Source organism: Theobroma cacao, chromosome 7 (genome assembly GCF_000208745.1).
Source record: "Theobroma cacao cultivar B97-61/B2 chromosome 7, Criollo_cocoa_genome_V2, whole genome shotgun sequence".
Classification (NCBI taxonomy): Eukaryota; Viridiplantae; Streptophyta; class Magnoliopsida; order Malvales; family Malvaceae; genus Theobroma; species Theobroma cacao.
In genome coordinates, this window is record NC_030856.1 from 4,208,758 (window position 1) to 4,230,735 (window position 21,978).

General features: G+C 37.0%; 2 protein-coding genes and 1 long non-coding RNA gene across 6 annotated transcripts; all 3 read left to right on the top strand.

The window, feature by feature from the left end:
- On the top strand, window positions 8,056–8,917 carry LOC18593829. Its single transcript, XR_001928852.1, has 2 exons — window positions 8,056–8,563; window positions 8,663–8,917. It is a non-coding gene; the product is annotated as an uncharacterized LOC18593829 (long non-coding RNA).
- Window positions 9,878–13,504, top strand: LOC18593831 (probable disease resistance protein At4g27220). The gene is made up of 2 exons (XM_007021218.2): window positions 9,878–10,058; window positions 10,533–13,504. The coding sequence occupies exon 2, from the start codon at window positions 10,546–10,548 to the stop codon at window positions 13,402–13,404; it is 2,859 nt and encodes a 952-aa protein (XP_007021280.2). The 5' UTR covers window positions 9,878–10,058; window positions 10,533–10,545; the 3' UTR covers window positions 13,405–13,504.
- On the top strand, window positions 13,854–21,888 carry LOC18593832 (putative disease resistance protein At4g10780). Of its 4 annotated transcripts, XM_018124987.1 has the most exons (6): window positions 13,854–14,747; window positions 15,237–15,373; window positions 16,247–19,134; window positions 19,607–19,733; window positions 19,839–21,090; window positions 21,275–21,888. In XM_018124987.1, the coding sequence occupies exon 3, from the start codon at window positions 16,260–16,262 to the stop codon at window positions 19,095–19,097; it is 2,838 nt and encodes a 945-aa protein (XP_017980476.1). In that variant the 5' UTR covers window positions 13,854–14,747; window positions 15,237–15,373; window positions 16,247–16,259; the 3' UTR covers window positions 19,098–19,134; window positions 19,607–19,733; window positions 19,839–21,090; window positions 21,275–21,888. The 4 variants fall into 4 exon arrangements, with proteins under 4 accessions (XP_017980476.1, XP_017980475.1, XP_017980474.1 ...); XM_018124986.1 differs by lacking the exon at window positions 19,607–19,733 and having other exon boundaries at window positions 14,854–15,373; XM_018124985.1 differs by lacking the exon at window positions 19,607–19,733.

A 21,978-nucleotide genomic window follows, 5' to 3' on the forward strand; every position in this document is an offset into this window, starting at 1 on the left:
TATTGATCATATGGAAACGTTGCAAGGAAAAATATGTGAAACTATATGCAAACTAGAGAGGATATTTCCTCTGGGTTTCTTTGACTCAATGGAGCATTTGCCGATTCATTTACCTTACGAGACCAAGGTTGGTGGACCCGTCCAGTATCGATGGATGTATCCATTTGAGAGGTAAAATAATTGTTATTTGTTTTCAATTATGATTTATTTTGAAGAGTTAAAAGTACATCATAAGATTGATGAATATTGTGGTTGTTAGGTTTTTGCAACAGTTGAAGAAAAAAGTAAAAAATCGTGTCTCTGTTGAAGGATCTATATGTGAGGCTTATGTTATCGAGGAAGTTTCCTCATTCTGCTCATGGTATTTTGAACCTGCTGTGTGAATAAGAGTAAATCAAGTGCCACGTAATGATGATGGGGGAGAGGTGGACTCTATGGGTCGTCTTTCAATTTTCACTCACCCGGGGCGAGCTTTTGGTTCATGTGATAAATCTCGATTTTTAGATGAGGATGAGTTTTATGCTGCTGAGTTATATGTTTTAATGAATTGTGAAGAGATGTTGCCATATATAAAGTAAGTACCATGATTTTTTTAACTTAGTAATACCCTATAATAAGATTTAAGTTAATCACGTAGTCGTGGATAGTATGATAGGATATTTGATGAAATTGTGAAGGGAGATGTTATGGAAATTTCGGAAGAGGAATTGGAGAAAGTACGTGATGCGAGATTTGTTAAATGGTTTAAAAATTATGTAAGTTTTCTTAACATAGAAGTGAACTTTAATTAATTCATTTTTTTATTATGTTATTTATTATTTTATTCTCTTATATTAATTGTTTGTAGGTTGCAAAACATAATGAGGAAATAGACCAACGTTTAATTGAAATCTTTTATGGTCCCGGACGTATGATAAGGTGTTACAGTGGATATTTTGTAAACGGTTTCAAGTTTCACACCTTAGACTACGAAAAAATCGTAAGACAATGAATAGTGGGGTTTGCATAAAAGGAAGTTTTTACAATGATCATGAGCGTGACTTTTATGGCATCTTAGTGGATATAATCGAGTTGGAGTTTTTTGGTATAGGGAATAGAGTTGTTCTATTCAAGTGTCATTGGTTTGATACTGAAAAAGGAATAAAGGTAGATCGATTGCATGGTCTTGTTGATGTCAATTACAACTCAATACTGGCCAGTAATGAACCATTTGTTTTAGCTGCCCAAGCTCACCAAGTTTATTATAGTAGTTATCCATCAAGAATAAGAGATCGACGTGATTGGTGGGTAGTATTTAAAACAAAAGTTAGGAGTAGATTTCAAATTCCTATTAGTGGTGATAGAGAAAATGAAAGTGATTTGAATGAAGGAGTATACAAAGAAAATGTGTCCAATTCAATTAGTAGTACTCAATCAGAGGAAGTTGATTTAACAGAGCTAGCGACTGGTGATTATGAAGAGGTTAATCCATCGATTGAGGATGAAGAAGATGATATCGATAAAGATGAAGATGAAGAAGACGACATGGAAGGAGAAGATAATGAAGATGATGATGAAGATGAAGATGAAGATGAAGATAAAGATCATGTGGAGCATGACAATTGTGAAACTTATAATGATGATAGTGATAATAATACAGAACATGAGTTTGATTAATAAAGAAGTGAATGATGACTGTAGCCACGTAGGATATTGGTTTAATATTTTATTTTTACGGTATTGTTGAACTTAAATTTTATAATATTAAAGTATTTTGATATGATGTAAAATTAGAACGTTTAAGTTTAAATCAAGATTTAAATGTTGAAATTAGTTAATATATAATTGCTGCTTTGCTTTTCAAATTTAAGAATTACATGTGTTAATGTTGTGAACTGATGTTGTTTATTCTGTTATAATAATAATAATCATATTAATAATAATTGTTAATGGGATTTTAACAACATGTTGGAAATTACAGGAACGATGGTTAAAGGGAAGCAATCAAAACCGAGACCTAGGTCTTCATATGCAACGGGGAGTATGGCTGTGCTTATAAGTTCCCAAGCGTGTGATGATATATACATTCCACAACAGGTGCAGCAGCAGGATAATGATGCGCCATTTGAGACACAGTCTTTATACAATGCATTTGCAGAGCAAGTAAAAAATGAGACATCTACACATGATATTACAAGATCACCATCTATTGATCTTAGTGGAAATGCAAATGAGGAATCATCAAGATCAAAAGGTAGGGGACCCAATGTAGGACAACAGACTCCTGTAGATCTGTCGGACAGACTGCGTATAACTCCTATTGGGGATATGTATGTTATCTTGTTAAATTTGTTATATTTATCAACTCAATTTATAATTTTTTTAATTTTAATATATACAATTATTTGAAATATTTTACAAACACTTTTTTCGAGAGAGGGGTCAAATCTACAATAACACGAATCATCAAAAATCACTTTCATGGTCCATGGTCGACATGGAAGAAAGTCTCTAATGATATCAAAGAGTTAATGTTTAGCAAATTTCAGGTATTATGTTTATTATATATTTTTTAAGCGTACGCTTTTCTATTAATTTGTATAACTTTGTTAAATTATTGAATTACATTATGTTGTAGGAAAAGTGTGTGTGGTCTGCAAATAAAGATGTTGTAGTTCGATGCATATGAGAAAAAATTTGTTCCGATCGATTAAGAGACATGCTTTCAGAAGAAAGGCATAAAGCAATGTTGAAGCTAAAACTAACAACATTACAAAATGCATAGGCATGTCGAGGGAATGGATCACAAATGAAATATGGGACACCCTGATCGATATAGTATGGGGTATAGAAGAGTGGCAAAACAAATCGCGAAAAACAAGGCAAAATCGTTTAACCCCTAAAGAAGGAAGCATTCCAAAGCACACTGACGATTCAATTCCATTTGTGGTTCATGCAAAAAGGATGGTATGAATTAATGTTACTCAGAATTAATGTTACTCAGAATTAATATGTATGTTTTGCCATGAATTTTATTTAAATTGTTTACATATATATTGGATTTCGGTTTTACTATACATATTATATATATCAGGATATATATATCGATTATGATTGACTAAATACAATTGTTAATAAATTCAGGCAATTGAGCTGAAACGAGATGTTACCTTCTTGGAAGTTTTCAACCGTACTCATAAGCGCTCAGGGGGTCATGGTGATTTTATTGATAACAAGTCCAAGTCTACGAATGTAAGTAAAAATTCATTTATTTTGACTATTTCTTCTAAGTTGATGTTCTACTTCAATATTAATCATTAATGATGGTTTTTATGTAGGAAATGTATAATTCTGTACTATTACAGAAGTATGGTGATGAGTCATTTTCTCAATCGGAATTCGATCCACATGCTTGGACTGAAGCAATTGGAGGGAAGGAGACTACACGCACTCACGTGTATGGGTTTGGCACTCGTGTCCCTGCGACAACTTTACTAACTGGAACACAATCCAATGTAGCAACATCTGAGTCTGCGTGTGGCCCTCTCAACTCGAACTTTAACAGTCCCGCAAATGCATTGGAAGAAAAAGTGGAAAATCTTGCACAAAACTTGAATAAGATACGTGAGGAAATACGTGGAGAAATACGTAAAGAAATGAGAAATGTGATGGCGGAAGGCATGAGTGAATTTATGGCACGTATGGAAACCATGTTCATGAGTAATGCGCGTTCAACCCTTGGCGATGCGGGACCTTCAAGACTTGACAAGTAAGAAAAAAATTCCCTCACATGATATATAATTTTCAAAGCAAACACTTGGATACTTTTTAAGGATGTTATGTTTCATATTCATATATATCAAATTATATTATATATTGTGTGTTAAGGATAATTTATAATTAGATGTTAGGACTTGAATCTCAATTTTGTAATGTGTTTTTATTTAATATATTTTACAGTTGAATGCGGAATTAAATTTAGTATGGAGAACAAAAATGATAATTTTTTATGAAAATTTATTATAAAAATAATAGATCAAAATTTTCCAACGGAAAATTCCGTTGGGCAATTTCCGTTGGAATTGAATTTTCCAACGGAATTTTCGTTGAAAATCTGTTGGAAATTTCCAACGGATTTCTTAAAAAAAGGCCAAAAATTCCAATTTCAGACGGATTTCCAACGGAATTTTTCGTGAGAAATTTCTAACGGATTTTCAACGGAAAGTATTACCCACAAGACTTATACAGACGGAGTTTCCAACGGACTTTTTCATTGGAAATCCGTTGAAAATAAACATTTTCAACGGAAAAAGACCTTCCGTTGGAAATAGCCAAATTTTTTGTAGTGTGCTGAGGGGTTTCCACAAATGAGATTTCTCATGACTATTACCAGTGCATGGTTGGTAGTTGGATTCTGCTACTGCTCTACTACTGCATAAGGATTGAGTATCGACCAACCCTTTCATTTAAACTCATGATATTTGGTTTATTATCTGGGAAGCATGATTATACAAACGAAATTACTTGTTTTATCATGTGAAAATGTGATCCAGTTTGAAGTTTTCCTACAATTTGTTGGGGTACCAGTGTCTACTCTCTCCAAGACTGATTTTGCCAGGTCCATATATACAACCTATTTGCTCAGCCTGTCTAACAAAGCTGCATAAATTCATCTACTGTCTAACGAAGTTGTACTGTCAGGACAATTTACACACAAGTATAATCATAATTTATGGTGAGGTTTATATGTAAACAGTTTCAATTGTTGCAGCAAAAACTATTGGTTGGAAAAAAGTACAGGAGGTTCAAAACATACTTTGGAAGAAAACCTCAAATTTTTCTTGGCTTCTAAATTTAAAGCAGATTCTGTTCTTTTCCTTGCCATCTCCTATGCCACATTGGTCATTAAATACCTTGCTTTGTTGATTCGTCCTCTTTTTAAGACAGTAGCACTTCAGAATGATCCTTTTCTTGCTGTTTTCTTTCTCTCTACCAAAAGATTACCATCTAGCAAGAAAGTTTTGTCACTGTATATTCTTATAGAAGAGAATCTGCATTTTGGTGAGTTCTTCTATTTGACATATCTTGGTTTCATATCCCCTTGCTCTTTAATCATTCAATTTCATCAAGGTCAAGGCAAACAAGAGCAGAAAAAGACAATCCAGTTAGGCCAGGACCACCAGGTAGATCATTTATAAACTACTGAATGTATAACTGTTAGACATACGTAAATGGAGCTGCTTTCTTGTATGCAAAATAAAATAGCTTAAACCCTATACTTAAATATTGTACCTAAAGAAATGACACAAGAAAGATAGCAGTTAGCAAAACAAAGACAATAAGAAAGTTGTTGAAATTTACAAAGCAGATGGTAAAGTTGAGCCATACCAGATTTTGGTTTTTTGTTATGATTCTGAATTTATTTTTTTTATTCTGTTTGCTTGCTAAGAATTTGCTGAACCACTTTCCTGCACATGTGATTCATTCAAGATGTTTTGCTTTGTTAGCAAGTGTTTTAATGCAAATTAGGAATATCATATTGTAGGGACTTGCTTATGGATCTTTTAGGTGCTGAGGCTACAACAATCCGCAGATTTTTGTTAGATTTTTATAGAAATTTTAAGTCTGGTCAAGCAAAGAAAAGAAATCTTCATGAAGATATTCAAGTTCTTAGAAGAGCATTGGATAAGCTAAACATCTTAAGGGAGGATGTAGAAACAAGAATAGATGAAGGGCTTCACATGGGAAAAATAGCAAAGAGAGAAGTGAAGATTTGGCTCAAACAGGTGCGCGCAATCAACAAGGAAGCACAAATTGTTGAACAAGACCTAGAGGCTATGTCATATTTCTCATGCAAGCGCCTCAGTGAACTTGTTGGCCAAAAGATTCAAGCACTAGAGGAAACTTATCAGCAAGGTAGTTTTGTTCAAGGTCTATTCACTGATGAACCTAGCACCAGTGAAGCGACATTGCCAACAATGAAGCTAGGGGGTGAACCAACAGTTAAAGAAACAATCTGGGGATTCTTGATGGGTGATGAAGTTGGAATGATTGGAGTCTGTGGGATAGGGGGAATAGGCAAAACCACCATCATGATGCATATTAAAATTCAACTGTTGAAGGAGAACAAGTTTGATAAAGTTCTATGGGTTACCATGTCCAGAAAACTAAATGTTTTCAAATTACAGCATGACATTGCATCTGCTATGCAAAAACGTCTTCCACAAGATGAGGATATATCAAAGAGGGCAGCAGCATTATTGGCAATTTTGGGAAGAGTGAGATATGTGCTGATTATAGATGATGTGCACGAAAATTTTTCCCTTAAGGACATTGGAATCCCTCAACCAGCACATAGCAGAAGCAAATTAGTATTAGTAAGTAGATCTGTTGAAGTATGTCAATCTATGGGATGTAAGGTAGTCAAGGTGCAGCCTCTTTCAAAGGAGGAATCATTGGACTTGTTCTTAGATAAGGTGGGACATGGCCTACTGCTAGCCCCAACCTTAGAAAAACTTGTGAAGCTTGTTGTTGAGCATTTTTCTGGCTTACCTCTTTCTATTATCACAATTGCTAGCAGTATGAAGGGAGTAGATGATGTTTGTGACTGGAGAAATCTACTCAGAGAATTATGTGCATGTTCAAGTCGTGTGAAAGACATGCAGACTCTGATGCTTAATCATTTGAATTTCAGTTTCAATCGCTTGAAAGATCCCAACATACAAAAATGTGTCTTATATTGTGCTTTATACCCTGAAGATTGCAGAATTTCTAGGAATGAGTTAATAGAGTATTGGATGGCTGAGGGGCTTGTTGATGAGTTGGGAAGTAGAAGAACAATGTATGAAAAAGGTCACACTATTATCAATACACTTGAGGAGATTTGTTTATTAGATAGGGCTGATGATGGAGAAAATGTGATGATGGCTGATGTTGTGAGAGATATGTTGTTGCTTTCCAAGGATATTTGTCCTCGGTTCATGGTGAAGGCTGGCATGCAATTGAAGGAGGTACCAAGTGAGCAAGAATGGAAAGAGGAACTTGAGATGGTTTCCTTGATCAACAATACAATTTCAGATATTCCTCCCAAGATGTCACCAAAATGTCAGATTCTCTCAACCTTGCTGTTGCAAGGAAATCATTCTTTGAAGAAAATTCCGGAAACTTTCTTTCAGCAGATGCAGCAACTCAAGACTCTAAATCTTTCCAATACTGGTATTGTTGGCCTTCCCTGTTCTGTGTCTAGTTTAGAAAACCTCACTGCACTACTGCTTTATGGATGTGAAAAGCTTACCCATATGCCTTCATTGGCAAAGCTTAGTGCATTGAAGAAGTTAGATCTTCATGGTACATGGATCAGGGAGGTTCCTCATGGAATGGAAATGTTGATAAATCTCAGATACCTTGATTTACATATATGGAGTTTGAAAGAGCTACCCAAGGGAATACTACCTAAGTTTTCACATCTCCAGTACTTCGTATTCGTTGGTTGTTTAAGGGGAGAAGATGCAGTTGGATTGAGGAAGTTGGAGACTTTTTCAGGTGGATTCTACGAGAGTAAAGACTTCAATAAATATGTGTGTTCTGTAAAGGGTGAAGTTCCTACTTATTACCAGCTTGTAGTTGGACAAGTTCCAGGACCTTATAGGGGAATTAGTAAATATTACAAAGATGTGATTTTAAAAGGCTGCAACATAGGAGGAGAAGATCCTGTTGCGCTCCCAAATGACCTTCAGTTTCTGTGGATTGAATGGTGCTACGGCGTGAAGAGCTTAACTGATATTTCTTTGTTTCAAGAAGAAACCAGCTTGAGGATCTGTCATATTTGGTCATGTCAAGAGATAGAGTGCGTGCTTGACTTATCCTCCTCAACCTCATCCTACTCCCCACTTCAGAAACTTGAGAAGCTAGAGCTTCTGAGTTTGTATAACTTGTGTGTACTTGTGAAAGTAAAGACAGCAGCAGCTGCACCTGCGTTGCGCGAACCTGCAGCTCCTGGAATCTTTTTCTGTCTTAAGATATTTAGTATAAATCATTGTAATAGTATCAAGAAGTTGTTTCCATCTGGTTTGTTGAAGGATCTCCAAAATCTAGAGGAGATACTAGTTGTTTTTTGTGAACAAATGGAGGAAATAATAGCATCAGAAGAAGAGGAAGAGAATCACAAGGGAGAAGGAAGTAATGCAACCATAACATTTACTCTTCCCAACTTAAGGCAATTGTCGTTTTTTGAGTTACCAAAATTGGAGAGAATCTGTTGTGAAAAGGGAGTCATGGTCTGTGATTCTCTTCAGAATATTGAAATACGGAAATGTAGGAACCTAAAGAGGATCCCTCTGCATCTACCCTTGCTAGACAATGGCCAGCCATATCTTCCTCCCTCTCTCAAACTAATTGAGGTATCTCCAAAAAGATGGTGGGAATCATTGAAGTGGGATCATCCCAACGCTAAGAATGCCCTTTTACCTCTCTGTCAATTCATTGAAGAAATTCCATCACCAAAACAGATTCCCCCACAAATGTTAATGTATTAAGGGCAATGGTGTTTCATCAATCGGCTAAGAAGAGGAACTTTACGTGTACTGTAAGTAATAGAACAGATGATTCAGTTTGCCTCGTTTATGAGTCTTTTTCTGTTTGGTTTTGAAAACTGATTGGTTTTGTGACTGCGAACTTGTGTTAGGTTCTCCAGCCATGCAAATTCATTTCTCCAAGCCCTGGTTCAAAGGTTCTCTAAATCACATACCAGGCTCTCTTCAATCCATCTTTTGGGAAGAACTTCAATCAATGCTTGTTCATTTCTGTAATATAGTTTATGGAGTAAATGCAGAAAGCACATTAAGCAGTTTATCTTTCTATGTGATGGTTTGCTTGATAATTCCATCCTGTAATTCATTGTCAATTCTTAAACAGTTATAATGCTATTTCTGCTTCATTACTTTGATATCCCAAGAAAACATATTTGTAATCATACAGTTACATGCAAAAAAAAAAAAAAAATGGGGCAAGATCATTTTGCTTTTTCAACTTGATTTATGTTAAGACTTAAGATCCCTGGCCTTGAGTGCTCCTAAAGTTCCATTTTAAAGCATGTCAGTTGCTCATACTTGACATGAGAGAAAAATGGGACTCGTTGCCTCAATCTGGTCCAGGCTTGGTATTAGAATAAATTTAAATGGAGAAAAACAGATGAAACAATTGAACTGAGAGTTGAAGAGCAGGCATATAAGGTTTCTGTGCAGGAGGTTTATCCTGAGATGGTATTGGAATTTGTCCTGGTATTTCTTGTTTCAGGAAGAAGCCTACTTGAGGAAATCTGTCATATTTGGTCATGTCAAGCGATAGAGTATCTGTCGTATGTGCTTGAGTTATCCTCCTCAACCTCATCCTACCGCTCCCTCAGAAACTCAAGAAGCTAGAGCTTCTGAGTTTGTATAACTTGCATGTTCTTGTGAAAGTAAAGAGAGCAGCAGCTGCACCTGCAGCTCCTGGCATCTTTTCCTGTTTTAAGATACTTAGTATAAACTCACAGTACTAGTATCAGGAAGTTGTTTCCATCTAGTTTCTTGAAGGATCTTTGAAATCTAGAGGAGATTTTTGGTTAGTTCGTGCCAAGAAATGGAGGAAATAATATAGCATCAGAAGAAGTACTGGAAGAGAATCACAAGGGGAGACGGAAGTAATGTAACCATAACATTGACTTACCAAAACTGCAGAGAATCTGTTGTAAAAGGGGAGTCATGGTCTGTGATTCTCTTCAGAACATTGAACTAGGAAATTGTTATGTTACCCTCCATGCAACCGGCGATTTACAATGACACGTGTCGCATTCTAAAGGCCCTTTGAGGATTAAAATCATTGTAATCCAGACTGCAGAGTTGCCGTTCAACCACTGCAATCACTGACGTTCACATGCCCACTGTTCATTTCTTTTGCTCATTTTTCTCACAGAAGATTAGGATTTGGTCAAGGAAATATCCGCCAGTTGCTTTCTTCTAGGCTTTTGCTTCTCCCTCCTTTCTATTGATATTCAACTAACCCCTTTGGAGGACTGCTGCAATATCGGCGTAAAAGACTTGGTAAAATTCTCTGCCTTTGGGCATTTTCTTTACAGTACTGCATTATGGTCACTTGATTTACTTAGCATTGCTTGTTTGTCTAATCAAAGATCATTGATTATTAATATTTGATCTTTCCACAAGTTCCATTATCTTTTATATGTTTCTTTTTTCTTCCGATTAAGTTACACTGAGAATAATCAGAATAACTAGAAAGGAATAATCCTAGGCCTCGGTAATTCTCTTGCATATGGTAATTAGATATACCCATTTCCTTAGATTACCGATTTTCCTTCCATTTCCATCATTTTTTTTTTAATTTCCCCTACATAAGATTTGCACTTAACAAGTTAATTAGCCCTTGTGCTTCCCACTCTGCTAGAAGAATAAACTTCCTGCAAACCAGCTTTTATATCTTCTGTTTAGTTGTTTAGTTTCTATTTGCTTGCCAAGAAGTTGCTCTAGTTCATGCAACGACAGTCTTTTGCTTTACAGGGTGTAGCTTATAATGGAGCTTGTAGGACCAATCCTTGAAGTGATAAAGTGCTTTGGTGGTCCAACTTGCAGATACTTAGATAATCACCGAAAACTTGAAGAAAACATGAGTGACCTTAGAAGAAGAGTGGATGGTCTAAATATTCGAAAGAAGGATATTGAATTGAGAAAGGATGCAGAGCTTCGTAGTGGAAAAGTGGCAAAGAAAGAAGTGGAGAGATGGTTTGAAGATGTAGAAAGGATAAATATCGAAATGCAAACGATTGAACAGAAGTTATGTGATGTGTCATACTTCTCACGTGGCCGCCTTGGGAAACTTGTTTGTCGAAAGATTAAAGGAGTGAAAGAAGTTCATCAACAAGGCAAATTTCTTGATGGTGTGGCAGTTGATGCGCCCCCAACTAGGGGGGTAATATTGCAGACAACAGATCTAGAAGGTGAAATTAATGTAAAAGAACAAATTTGGGAATACTTGATGGGTGATGAAGTTGCAATGATCGGAGTATGTGGCATGGGTGGCATTGGGAAAACTACCATCATGAAGCATATCAACAATCAGTTGTTGAAGGAGGCTCCATTTGATAAAGTGATTTGGGTCACTGTGTCGAAGGAGCTAAATGTTGTCAAATTGCAAGAAGATATTGCGTCTGCATGTGATATGAAGCATCTTCTTCCCAAAAATGAATTGGAGCGAGCAACTAAATTGATGGATATCTTGAAAACGAAAAGATACGTCTTGATCTTAGATGATGTTTGGAAACAATTTTCTCTATTGCAAATGGGAATCCCTGAACCGAGACATGATGGAAGCAAACTAGTAATCACTAGTAGATCAATTGATGTTTGTCTATCTATGGGTTGTAAGGTGCTTAAAGTGCAACCTCTTTCAAAGGAGGAGTCTTTGAATTTATTCTTAAATCATGTAGGGCATGGTGTTCTGGAAGATCCGGCTTTGAAAGAAATTGTGAAGCTTGTTGTTGATCAATGTAGTGGTTTACCACTTGCCATTGTTACAATAGCCGGAAGCATGAAGGGTGTGGATGATGTTCGCGAGTGGCGTAATGCACTATATGAATTATGTGAACGTGTGAAAAGTGTGAGAGGATTGGATACCGAAATATTCAAATGTTTGATGTTTAGTTATGATCGTTTGGGTGATTCGAAAATTCAAAATTGTTTCTTATATTGCTCTTTATACCCGGAGGATTATACCATTGAAAGGAGCATGTTAATTGAAAAATGGATAGACGAGGGACTCGTTGATGAATGTGGATGTAGACAGGCCATGCAGGACAGAGGTCATAGTATTTTGAATAAGCTTGAAAAAAATTGCTTGTTAGAAAAGGGTGTTCATAGTAGAGGAGTCAAGATGCATGATGTATTGAGAGACATGGCATTGTCTCTTAAAAAAGCTAATCCTCGATTCATGGTGAAAGCTGGCATGAAACTGAAGGAATTACCATGCGAGCATGAGTGGACAGCGGATCTTGAGAAGGTTTCCTTAATGCATAATTCAATATCAGAAATCCCTCCGGGCATATCTCCAAAATGTGAATCTTTGTCAACCTTGTTGGTGCAAGGGAATCACAAAATGGAGAGGATTTCAGAACCTTTCTTCAAGCACATGCCTGGATTAAAGGTTCTCGATCTTTCTTATACTGACATTCGATATCTGCCCAACTCCATCTCTTACTTGGAAAATCTTGAAGCTCTTGTGCTTCGCTCTTGTTTGAAGTTAAGACATGTTCCTTCGTTAGCAAAGCTTAGATCATTAAGAAAGTTGGACCTTTATTATACAGCTATTGAAGAGGTCCCTCATGGTATGGAAATGTTAACAAACCTCACTTATCTTGCTTTAGATTCTGAAAACGTTAAGGAGTTGCCAATGGGAATACTACCCAAGCTTTCTAATCTCCAATACTTGGAAACTACATCGTATGTAAGAGGAGAGGAAATGGCAAAATTGAGAAAGCTAGAGATATTTTCAGGTCTATTCACTGAGCCACAAGAGTTTCGGAAATATATCAAGTCTGTGGCTGGTCCAAGGCCTACCAATTACTCGCTTCTAGTGGGATCATATGGGATTTTTGAGTTTTTTCAACATCGAGAGTCTTATTTAGTCTGGCAGTTTGAGCAACTCGAAATTCATAAAATTGTGTATTTTTTTAAGTGCAGTTTAAGGGGAGATCAAGATCCTGTAGTGCTCCCCATTGACCTTGAGGCTTTGCATCTTGAGGAGTGCCATGAGCTCCTAAGCTTAAGCTACTCATTTTTGTTCCATGATCAGGCAAATGATTTGAAGCATTGTTATATTTGGCAGTGTAAAGGAATACAGTGCCTGCTTGACTTGTCATACTCGTCTTGCAACTTACTTCAGAGCATTGAGACCCTACACCTTCGACGATTGCAAACCTTGCGTCGACTTGTGAGGGTAGGAGTCCCAGCTGTGTCTACATCTCAGGCTCCGACACTGCCTGCCATCTTCTCTTCTCTTAAAGTTTTCTATTTAGAAAGCTGTTCAAGTATGAAGAAGTTGTTTTCAATTGAGTTGGTGCAGGGCCTCCAAAACTTAGAGGAACTTGAAGTTGTATGTTGTGAAAAAATGGAGGAAATAATAACATCAGAAGATGAAGAAGAAGAAGAAGGAGAAGAAGGAAATCACATAGGGGAACGAATGGTTCCCGAAACAACAACCTTTATTCTTCCCAAATTAAAGAAACTGCGCTTGTTGTACTTACCAGAATTGAAGAGCATCTGTAGTTCTGGAGTTACTATTCATGTAGATTTTCTTGACTATAAGATTGATCATTGTCAGAAGCTAAAGCCTTTTCCCTGTTGTTTCTGTATATCAGGTGAAAAGGTCTTTGTCTGATTAAATGGTGCATCAGCATCTTCCATTAAGGTCTCACCACTGAGTTCTTTTCTGTTTGATTACTTTTCATCTTCTTTGATTATAATTTTGGATTTCCAAATTTATTGTGTTCTTCATCTTCTTTGATTATAGTGGAAATTTTCATTATTTCCACGGAAGTAAGATTTAAAGTCGAATCATGTAAATACTGGTGTTATTAGTACCTTAATTTCACCTATTATTTCTTGTTACATGTTTTTTTTTTTTTTTTACCTTTTCAAACTTCATTCTATCATGGGAATGTCGGGGAGTTAATTACTCTCCAATTTGGCCAAAATGTGTAATAATGATTGCCAACAATCAACTTATAATGCCTCACACAGGAGTTTCTAGCTGGACTCCAACTGCCTATTGGTATTAAGTTACTGCACAAGTCATTCTCTTCTCACACGGAGGATTGGGCAGGAAGATCTGCTAGTTGTTATCTTCTTGGCTTTAGTCTCTGCTACTTTCCCTGGTTTCAGCCAAAAGCCTTTGGAGGAATGGTGCAGTATCAGGCTACTGGACTTGGTAACAGGAACATTCCCTGATTTTAGTGTTGCTATTAGATTTTTGGTTTGGGTTAGGCCTTTAATTACCTGGAATCATAAGGGATGTCACACTTAAGGAATGTGTAAGATCTTAAGGAATGTTTAGACCTACTTAAAGATTAAAGAATAGTCAGAAGTAGATAGTTTACCAAGTCTAGCAGGCTGAAACAGCACCAATCCTCCAAAGATGTTTAGTTCCAAATCTGGGAAAGAAACCAGAGAACTAAAGCCAAAAGATAACAAAGTTTAACAACTAGCAGATCTCCTTGCCAAATGCTAACCCTTTCTCTTCCCTGTGAGAAGAAAATGAATGATGGAGCAAAAGGATTACTATTAGACAGCTGCAGTCCAGCTAGAACATGTGATTGCGGCCGACACGTGATATAATGAAGTTTGAAACTTTGGCCTGTCTGTTCATGTAATTCTAATTCTACCAACCAGATCATAGATGGAAAAGCATGATCGTGTATAATTGCTTTTGGCCAAAGTATAACAACTTGCATTGATAAACGTCAACCCAATCAATCATACTTTTTTCTTTGATAGCAGGAAGTTGCCGGGCAACCACTGCAATCACGTGCATAGACTTGCCCACTGTTCATTTTTTTTGCTCCTTGATTCATTCTTTTCTCACAGAAGATTAGGATTGATTTGGTAAGGAAATTAATATCTGCAAGTGGCTTTCTTCTTGGCTTTTGCTCCTCCCTCCTCCTTTCCACTGATTTTCAACCAACCCCTTTGGAGGACTGCTGCAATAACGACCTACAAGACTAGGTAAACTGCTTACTCTTGATTTTCCTTTTATCTCTGGGCATTTTCTTTACAGTCTTGGATTATGCTCATCTAATTTACTTAGCATTGCTTGTTTGTCTAATCAAAGATCCTTGAAGACTTCTCAGCTGATCAACCCAGGTGCTTGGTTCCTATTTTTCTTGGAATTTTTTTTTTAATTGAGGGAAAGGGATTCGAAGTCTGCTTTTTAGGCAGGGATCATGCATCAGTCACTGAATCAAATGTTCGGGTGTACCATTTTTCTTGGAATTTACTTGTTTATTAATTCACGGAAGAGCTTGTCTTGCATGTTTCTTTTCTGAGGCATTGACTTGGAAAAATCTCTAAGATGAACAGACATGTAAAATTTCAAAGTTCATCATAACATTTGATTGTGGAGATATACCATAATCACATGAGACTTTCTAGCTAGACTCCAGCAGTCTAATAGTAATTCTTTTGGTCCATAATTCAATTTCTTTTCACACGCAGAGAAAGGGTTAGGATTTGGCAAGGAGATCTGCTAGTTGTTACTTTGTTATCTTTTGGCTTCAGTTCTCTGCTTTCTTTCCCAGATTTGGAACTAAACACCTTTGGAGGATTGGTGCTGTATCAGCCTGCTAGACTTGGTAAACTATCTACTCTTGATTTTCTTTCATCTTTAAGCACATTCTGTAACGCTCCAAATCTGGGAATTTGTGGGAATCTGTTATGGTATATATAAAAATACTCAGACTTATAGTTGCCGGGCATTTGATAAAATGACGAACAATACCTTACAAGTTAGGTGCGGGTCTTTACACATTCCTTAGGATTTTGCATTGTGGCATTATTTGATCTTTCCACAAGTTCCATTTAGGTAATTACTACCTTATTTTCCATTATCTTTTGTATGGTCCTTTTTCTTCCAATTAAGTTACACTGAAAATAATCCGAATAACTAGAAGGGAATAAACCTAGGCCTTGGTACTTCTCTAGCATATAGTAATTATATATACCCATTTCCAAGATTCCTTTCACTTGTATTAAATTACTGATTTTCCTTCCCTTTCCATCAGTCTTTTTTTTATTGCCCACACGCAGGATTTGCACTTAACAAGTTAATTAGCCCTTGCTTCCCACTCTGCTTGAAGAAGAAACTTCCAGCAAACCAGCTGTTATATCTTCTGTTTCTCTTTTGTTTGATTGGTATACTTCATATTTTTACTTGAAAGCAAAATTACAATAAATTAAACAGTATATAATTAATCAAGCAGAACTTCATTGTTTTTCTACTCTCTCAAGTTCATTCTTCCCATGATTTAAAACAGTAGTACCATGTAAATACTTCTCAGTTGCAAGCTTGCTTTATTTGTTTAGTTTCTATTTGCTTGCTAAGAATTTGCTGAAGTTCATGCATGATGCAACTAAAGTCTTTTGCTTGCTTCTTGTCTTTATTTGTTACATGCTTGAAACATAACCTGAAGCAAACATTTTAAGTATAATTTGGTTTTGCATTACAGGGTGTAACTTATCATGGAGCTTGTAGGACCAATCCTTGAAGTGATAAAGTGCTTTGGAGGTCCAACTTGCACGTACTTGGATAATCACCGAAAGCTTGAAGAAAACATGAGTGATCTTCGAAGAAGAGTGGATGGTCTATGTATTCGGAAGCAAGATCTTAAATTGAGAAAGGATGCAGAGCTTCGTAGAGGAAAAGTGGTAAGGAAGGAGGTGGAGAGATGGTTTGAAGATGTAGAAAGGATAATTTTTGATATGCATACGATTGAACAGAAGTTATGTGATGTGTCATACTTCTCACGTGCCCGCCTTGGGAAACTTGTTTGTCGAAAGATCGAAGAAGTGAAAGAAATTCATCACCAAGGAAGTTTTCTTGATGGTGTAGCAATTGATGCACCGCCAACTGGGGGGGTAATATTGCAGACTACAGATCTAGAGGGTGAAATTAATGTAAAAGAACAAATTTTGGAATACTTGATGGGTGATGAAGTTGCGATGATCGGAGTATGTGGCATGGGTGGTATTGGGAAAACTACCATCATGAAGCATATCAACAATCAGTTGTTGAAGGAGGCCCGATTTGATAAAGTGATTTGGGTCACTGTGTCAAAAGAATTAAATGTTGTCAAATTGCAGGAAGATATTGCATCCGCATGTGATATGAAGGACTGTCTTCCTAAAAATGAATTGAAGAGAGCAACTAAATTGATGGATATCTTGAAAACAGAAAGATATGTCTTGATCTTAGATGATGTTTGGAAACGATTTTCTCTATCGCAGGTGGGAATCCCTGAACCGACACATGATGGAAGGAAACTAGTGATCACTAGTAGATCAATTGATGTTTGTCTATCAATGGGTTGTAAAGTGTTTAAAGTGCAACATCTTTCAAAAAAGGAGTCCATGAACTTATTCTTAAAACATGTAGGGCATGCTGTTCTACAACATCCTACTTTGAAAGAAATCGTGAAGCTTATTGTTGATCAATGTGGTGGTTTACCACTTGCCATTGTGACAATAGCTGGAAGCATGAAGGGGGTGGATGATGTTCATGAGTGGAGGAATGCACTTAATGAATTATGTGAACGTGTCAAAAGCGTGAGAGGATTGGACGCTGAAACATTTGAATGTTTGATGTTTAGTTATGATCATTTAGGTGATTCAAAAATTCAAAAGTGTTTCTTATATTGCTCCTTATATCCGGAGGATTGTACAATCGCAAGGAGCATGTTAATTGAAAACTGGATAGATGAGGGGCTCATTGATGAATGTGGATGTAGACAGGCCATGCATGACAGAGGTCATAGTATTTTGAATAAGCTTGAAAAGAATTGTTTGTTAGAGAAGGGTGACAATGGTGTAGGAGTTAAGATGCATGATGTTTTGAGAGACATGGCATTGTCTCTTAAAAATGCTTATCCTCGATTCATGGTGAAAGCTGGCATGGAATTGAAGGAATTACCACGCAAGCATGAGTGGACTGAGGATCTTGAGAAGGTTTCCTTGATGGATAATTCAATATCAGAAATTCCTTTGGGCATATCTCCGAAATGTTACTCTTTGTCAACCTTGTTGTTGCAAGAGAATCATGAAATGCAGAGGATTTCAGAATCTTTCTTCGAGCACATGCATGGATTAAAGGTTCTTAATCTTTCTAGTACTGACATTCGATATCTGCCCAACTCTATCTCCTACTTGGAAAATCTTGAAGCTCTTGTGCTTCGTTTCTGTTTCAAGTTAAGACATGTGCCTTCGTTGGGGAAGCTTACAGCATTAAGAAAGTTGGACCTTTATCATACAGGTATTGAAGAGGTCCCTCATGGTATGGAAATGTTAGTAAACCTCACGTATCTTGCTTTACATTCAAACAATCTAAAGGAGTTACCAATCGGAATACTACCTAAGCTTTCTCATCTCCAATACTTGCTAACTACATCGTATGTAAGAGGAGAGGAAGCAACAAAATTGACAAAGCTGGAGATATTTTCAGGTTCATTCACTGAGCCTCAAGACTTTCAGAATTATGCTGAGTCTATGGCGGGTCCAAGGCCTACAAATTACTTGCTGCTAGTGGGATCACACGGGCTTAAGTTCTATGAGTTTTATCGACATCAAAACGTTTTTTTGTTCTGGCTGCAGTTTGAGCAACTTGAAATTCATAAAAAAGTATACTTTTTTAACTGCAGGATAAGGGGAGATCAAGATCCTGTACTGCTCCCCAATGACCTTGAGGCTCTGCATGTTGAGGAATGCCATGATCTCCTAAGCTTAAGCAATACATTTTTGTTCCATGATCAGGCAAATAATTTGAAGCATTGTTATATTTGGCAGTGTAGAGGAATACAGTGCTTGCTTGACTTGTCATTCTCGTCTTGCAACTTACTTCAGAGAATTGAAACCCTACACCTTAAACGATTGCAAAACTTGCGTCAACTTGTAAGAGTAGGAGTAGCAGCTGAATCTACATCTCAGGCTCCGATGCTGCCTTCCGTCTTCTCTTCTCTTAAATATTTTTATTTGGACAGCTGTTCAAGTATGAAGAAGTTGTTTTCATTTGAGTCAGTGCAGAGCCTCCAAAACTTAGAGGAACTTAAAGTTGTATTTTGTAAAGAAATGGAGGAAATAATAGCATCAGAAGAAGAAGAAGGAGAATGGATGGATCCCAACACAACAACATTTATTCTTCCCAAATTAAGGAAGCTGCACTTGGAGTACTTACCAGAATTGAAAAGCATTTGTGGTTCTGGAGTTGCTATTCGTGTAGATTCTCTGGAATATAGGATTTCTGATTGTTTGAAGTTAAAGCCTGCTTCTTGTCGTGCATTTATATCAGGTGAAGAGGTCTTTATCTAATAAATGTGCTTGAGCATCTTCCACTAAGGCCTTACCAGTGAGTTCTTTTCTGTTCGATTACTTGTTTTGTTTCTATGATGTTTATGTTACCCTTTGTCATTCTGTGATGAATTGATGATTATAGCTGTTGTTTTAATGTCAATTAGTGAAGCTTAAAGTGTTCATTTTACAAAGAAAGTTCTAAAAAAAGATCTTGTCATTAGATTTTTATTTATGTATATTTTAAGTCTGTGATGGTATAGAAGCCATAATTGTTGATCTTTTTCAAATGAAATAGAGTTACCCTTGGATTGTTTTGGTCGTTCTATGACTTACAAGTCATTTTGCTCAAAGTTGAAAGTTTGTTGATAGAATCTCCTGGGGTTATATTTTTGCTCATTGGTTGTTTTATACTCTAAACATAGAATTTCTTACCACATTTTCCAACTCTCTGGAATTTAGTCATCTTGGTCTCTGCCAACCCTGTTTTGAAATGAATTCTATTATTGATGTTTGTTAAACTTTGATAGCTCCTACTCAGGCAATCCAGGTATAGCTGGTCCAGGAGGTGTTTTCCAAAGAAATTTCTTTCCTAGGACTTTAAACAAGCTTACAAGCTGAACTTTGGGGTCTTAGGGATGGTCTGCTTTAATAAAGGTCTTGGGATTTCAACACCTTGAAATTGAAGTGGATGTCTTGCTTGTGTTTGAGCTACTCCAGAAAACTAACACTGAAATTTGTCTGACATTTCTTTGTTTCCAGAAACTGGCTTGAGGAAATCTGTCGTATTTGGTCATGTCAATAATAGAGTGTCTGCTTGAGTTATCCTCCTCAACCTCATCCTACTCCCCCTTTCAGAAACTTGAGAAGCTCGAGCTTGTGAGTTTGTATAACTTGCATGTACATGTGAAAATAAAGAGAGCAGCAGCTGTACCTGCATCTCGTACACCCGCAGCTGCTGTCATGATCTTCTGTCTTAAGATATTTACTATAATTCATAGTACTAGTATCAACAAGTTGTTGCCATCTGGTTTCTTGAAGGATCTTCAACATCTAGAGGAGATTTTGGTTAGTTCATGCAAAGAAATGCAGGAAATAATAGCATCAGAAGAAGAGGAAGAGAATCACAAGGGAGAAGGAACTAATGCAACCATAACCATGGCTCTTCCCAACCCAAGGCAATTGCCCTTTTTTGACTCACCAAAATTGGAGAGAATCTGGTGCAAAAAGGGAGTCATGGTTTGTGATTCCTTCAATTTATCTTCAATTTGCAGTGATCTTCATTTAATCATTTCAGTATACTTTATGTTGTAAATATAAAAGCACATCAAGCAGTTTATGTTTCTACGTGATGGTTTGCTTGATAATCCTGTCCTGTAAGTAACTAATAATATTACATAAACTTCCTACAACAACATTGTCTCGCCTTTTTCCAATGTCTGATATAAAGGTAGAGAAAGTCAATTATCAAACAAGAATTATGTAGTTAGAATAAATTGAAAAAGTGGAGGAATGGTGCAGTATCAGGCTACTAGACTTGGTAACAGGAACATCCCCTGATTTTAGTGTTGCAATTACTTTTTGGTTTGGGTTTAGGCCTTTGATAGCTGGAATCAGAAGGAAATAAAAGTGGAGGAATGGTGCTGTATCAGGCTACTGGACTTGGTAACAGCAACATTCCTTGATTGTAGTGTTGCTATTACTTTTTGGTTTGGCTTTAGGCCCTTGATACGTGGAATCAGGAGGAAACAGTGGGCCACCAAACTAGAATAATAGCTTCTGGTCTTTATTTACTGGCTGAAAAGTCAATTAGCTAATAAAACTATCCTCAACAGACAGAAAATCTGAGTCCTTGTGTTTCAGAAGGTTTCTACCATGGCCGACACCATCAGAACCGACGTAGTGGACAACGTTCTGAACGCTAAACGCCGTGACACGATTGGACGTTTCCTAACCAACCTCGGCAAATTCGCGGTTGATTCAGCCGCCAGCGTCTCCCTCAAAGGTTTCACTGGTTCGTTCTCTCTCTCTCTTTTACTGTTTCCAGATATGAATTGCATAGCAGGAGCCATCATCTTAATGGGAATTTTACATCAGTTAGACCATATGATTGTTCTGATTTCTTAGTTTAATGTTTGATGAAATCTATTCTAGCCCACCAATTGTTCATATGCCAATGATTTTGTTCCAACCTCTAGGCTTTTCTGGTGCGAGTACTGCAGGGGGAAAGAAACTGTACGAGATTTTGCAGGAAAGATTCAAAGCTCAGCCAACTCCACCCTTGTTAAACTGCAAAAGGAAATCGGAAGATGACAAACTGATGGAGAAGATGCAATTAGCAAAGATGGAAGACATGAATGAGGTTAAGCAAGAAAGTAAAACAGCGGGCAAACCTGTTGCAGGATCGGAGCCTAGGAAGAAGAAGAAGATACCCCACGACATGAAGGACTTGGGTCTTCAGAATCCTGACAGGAAAAGAATTTTCATTCGTTCTCGGCTGTAAAAACAGGCTATTGTGTTGTTCAGGTCATGGTTCTCTGATACAGAGACTCCATTTCTGAATCTTGGTTCTCTAGGACCGATCCCCCTCTCCGTCTGATTGACTGCAACCCTTCTCCTCAATTGGTATTTTGCGCTTGAAAAATATTTGTTCTGTAAATTTGCATCAATGTTCTGGCATTAATTCACTGTTTCTTCAAGATGAAAGTCTAGGGCTGTGAAATTTCTTCAGGATGTAGTGAACTGCAAACATATGAACTTGTGAACTTAACCTCAAACACAAGTAGAATTGACTGTAAAACTAACTTTTAAATGTTCTTGAGACAATGAGGGGTAAGTCACTGTTTAATCCTTTCAATCATCATGTTCATCATCATTCATGGAGGTAAAAGAATTTTTTAAC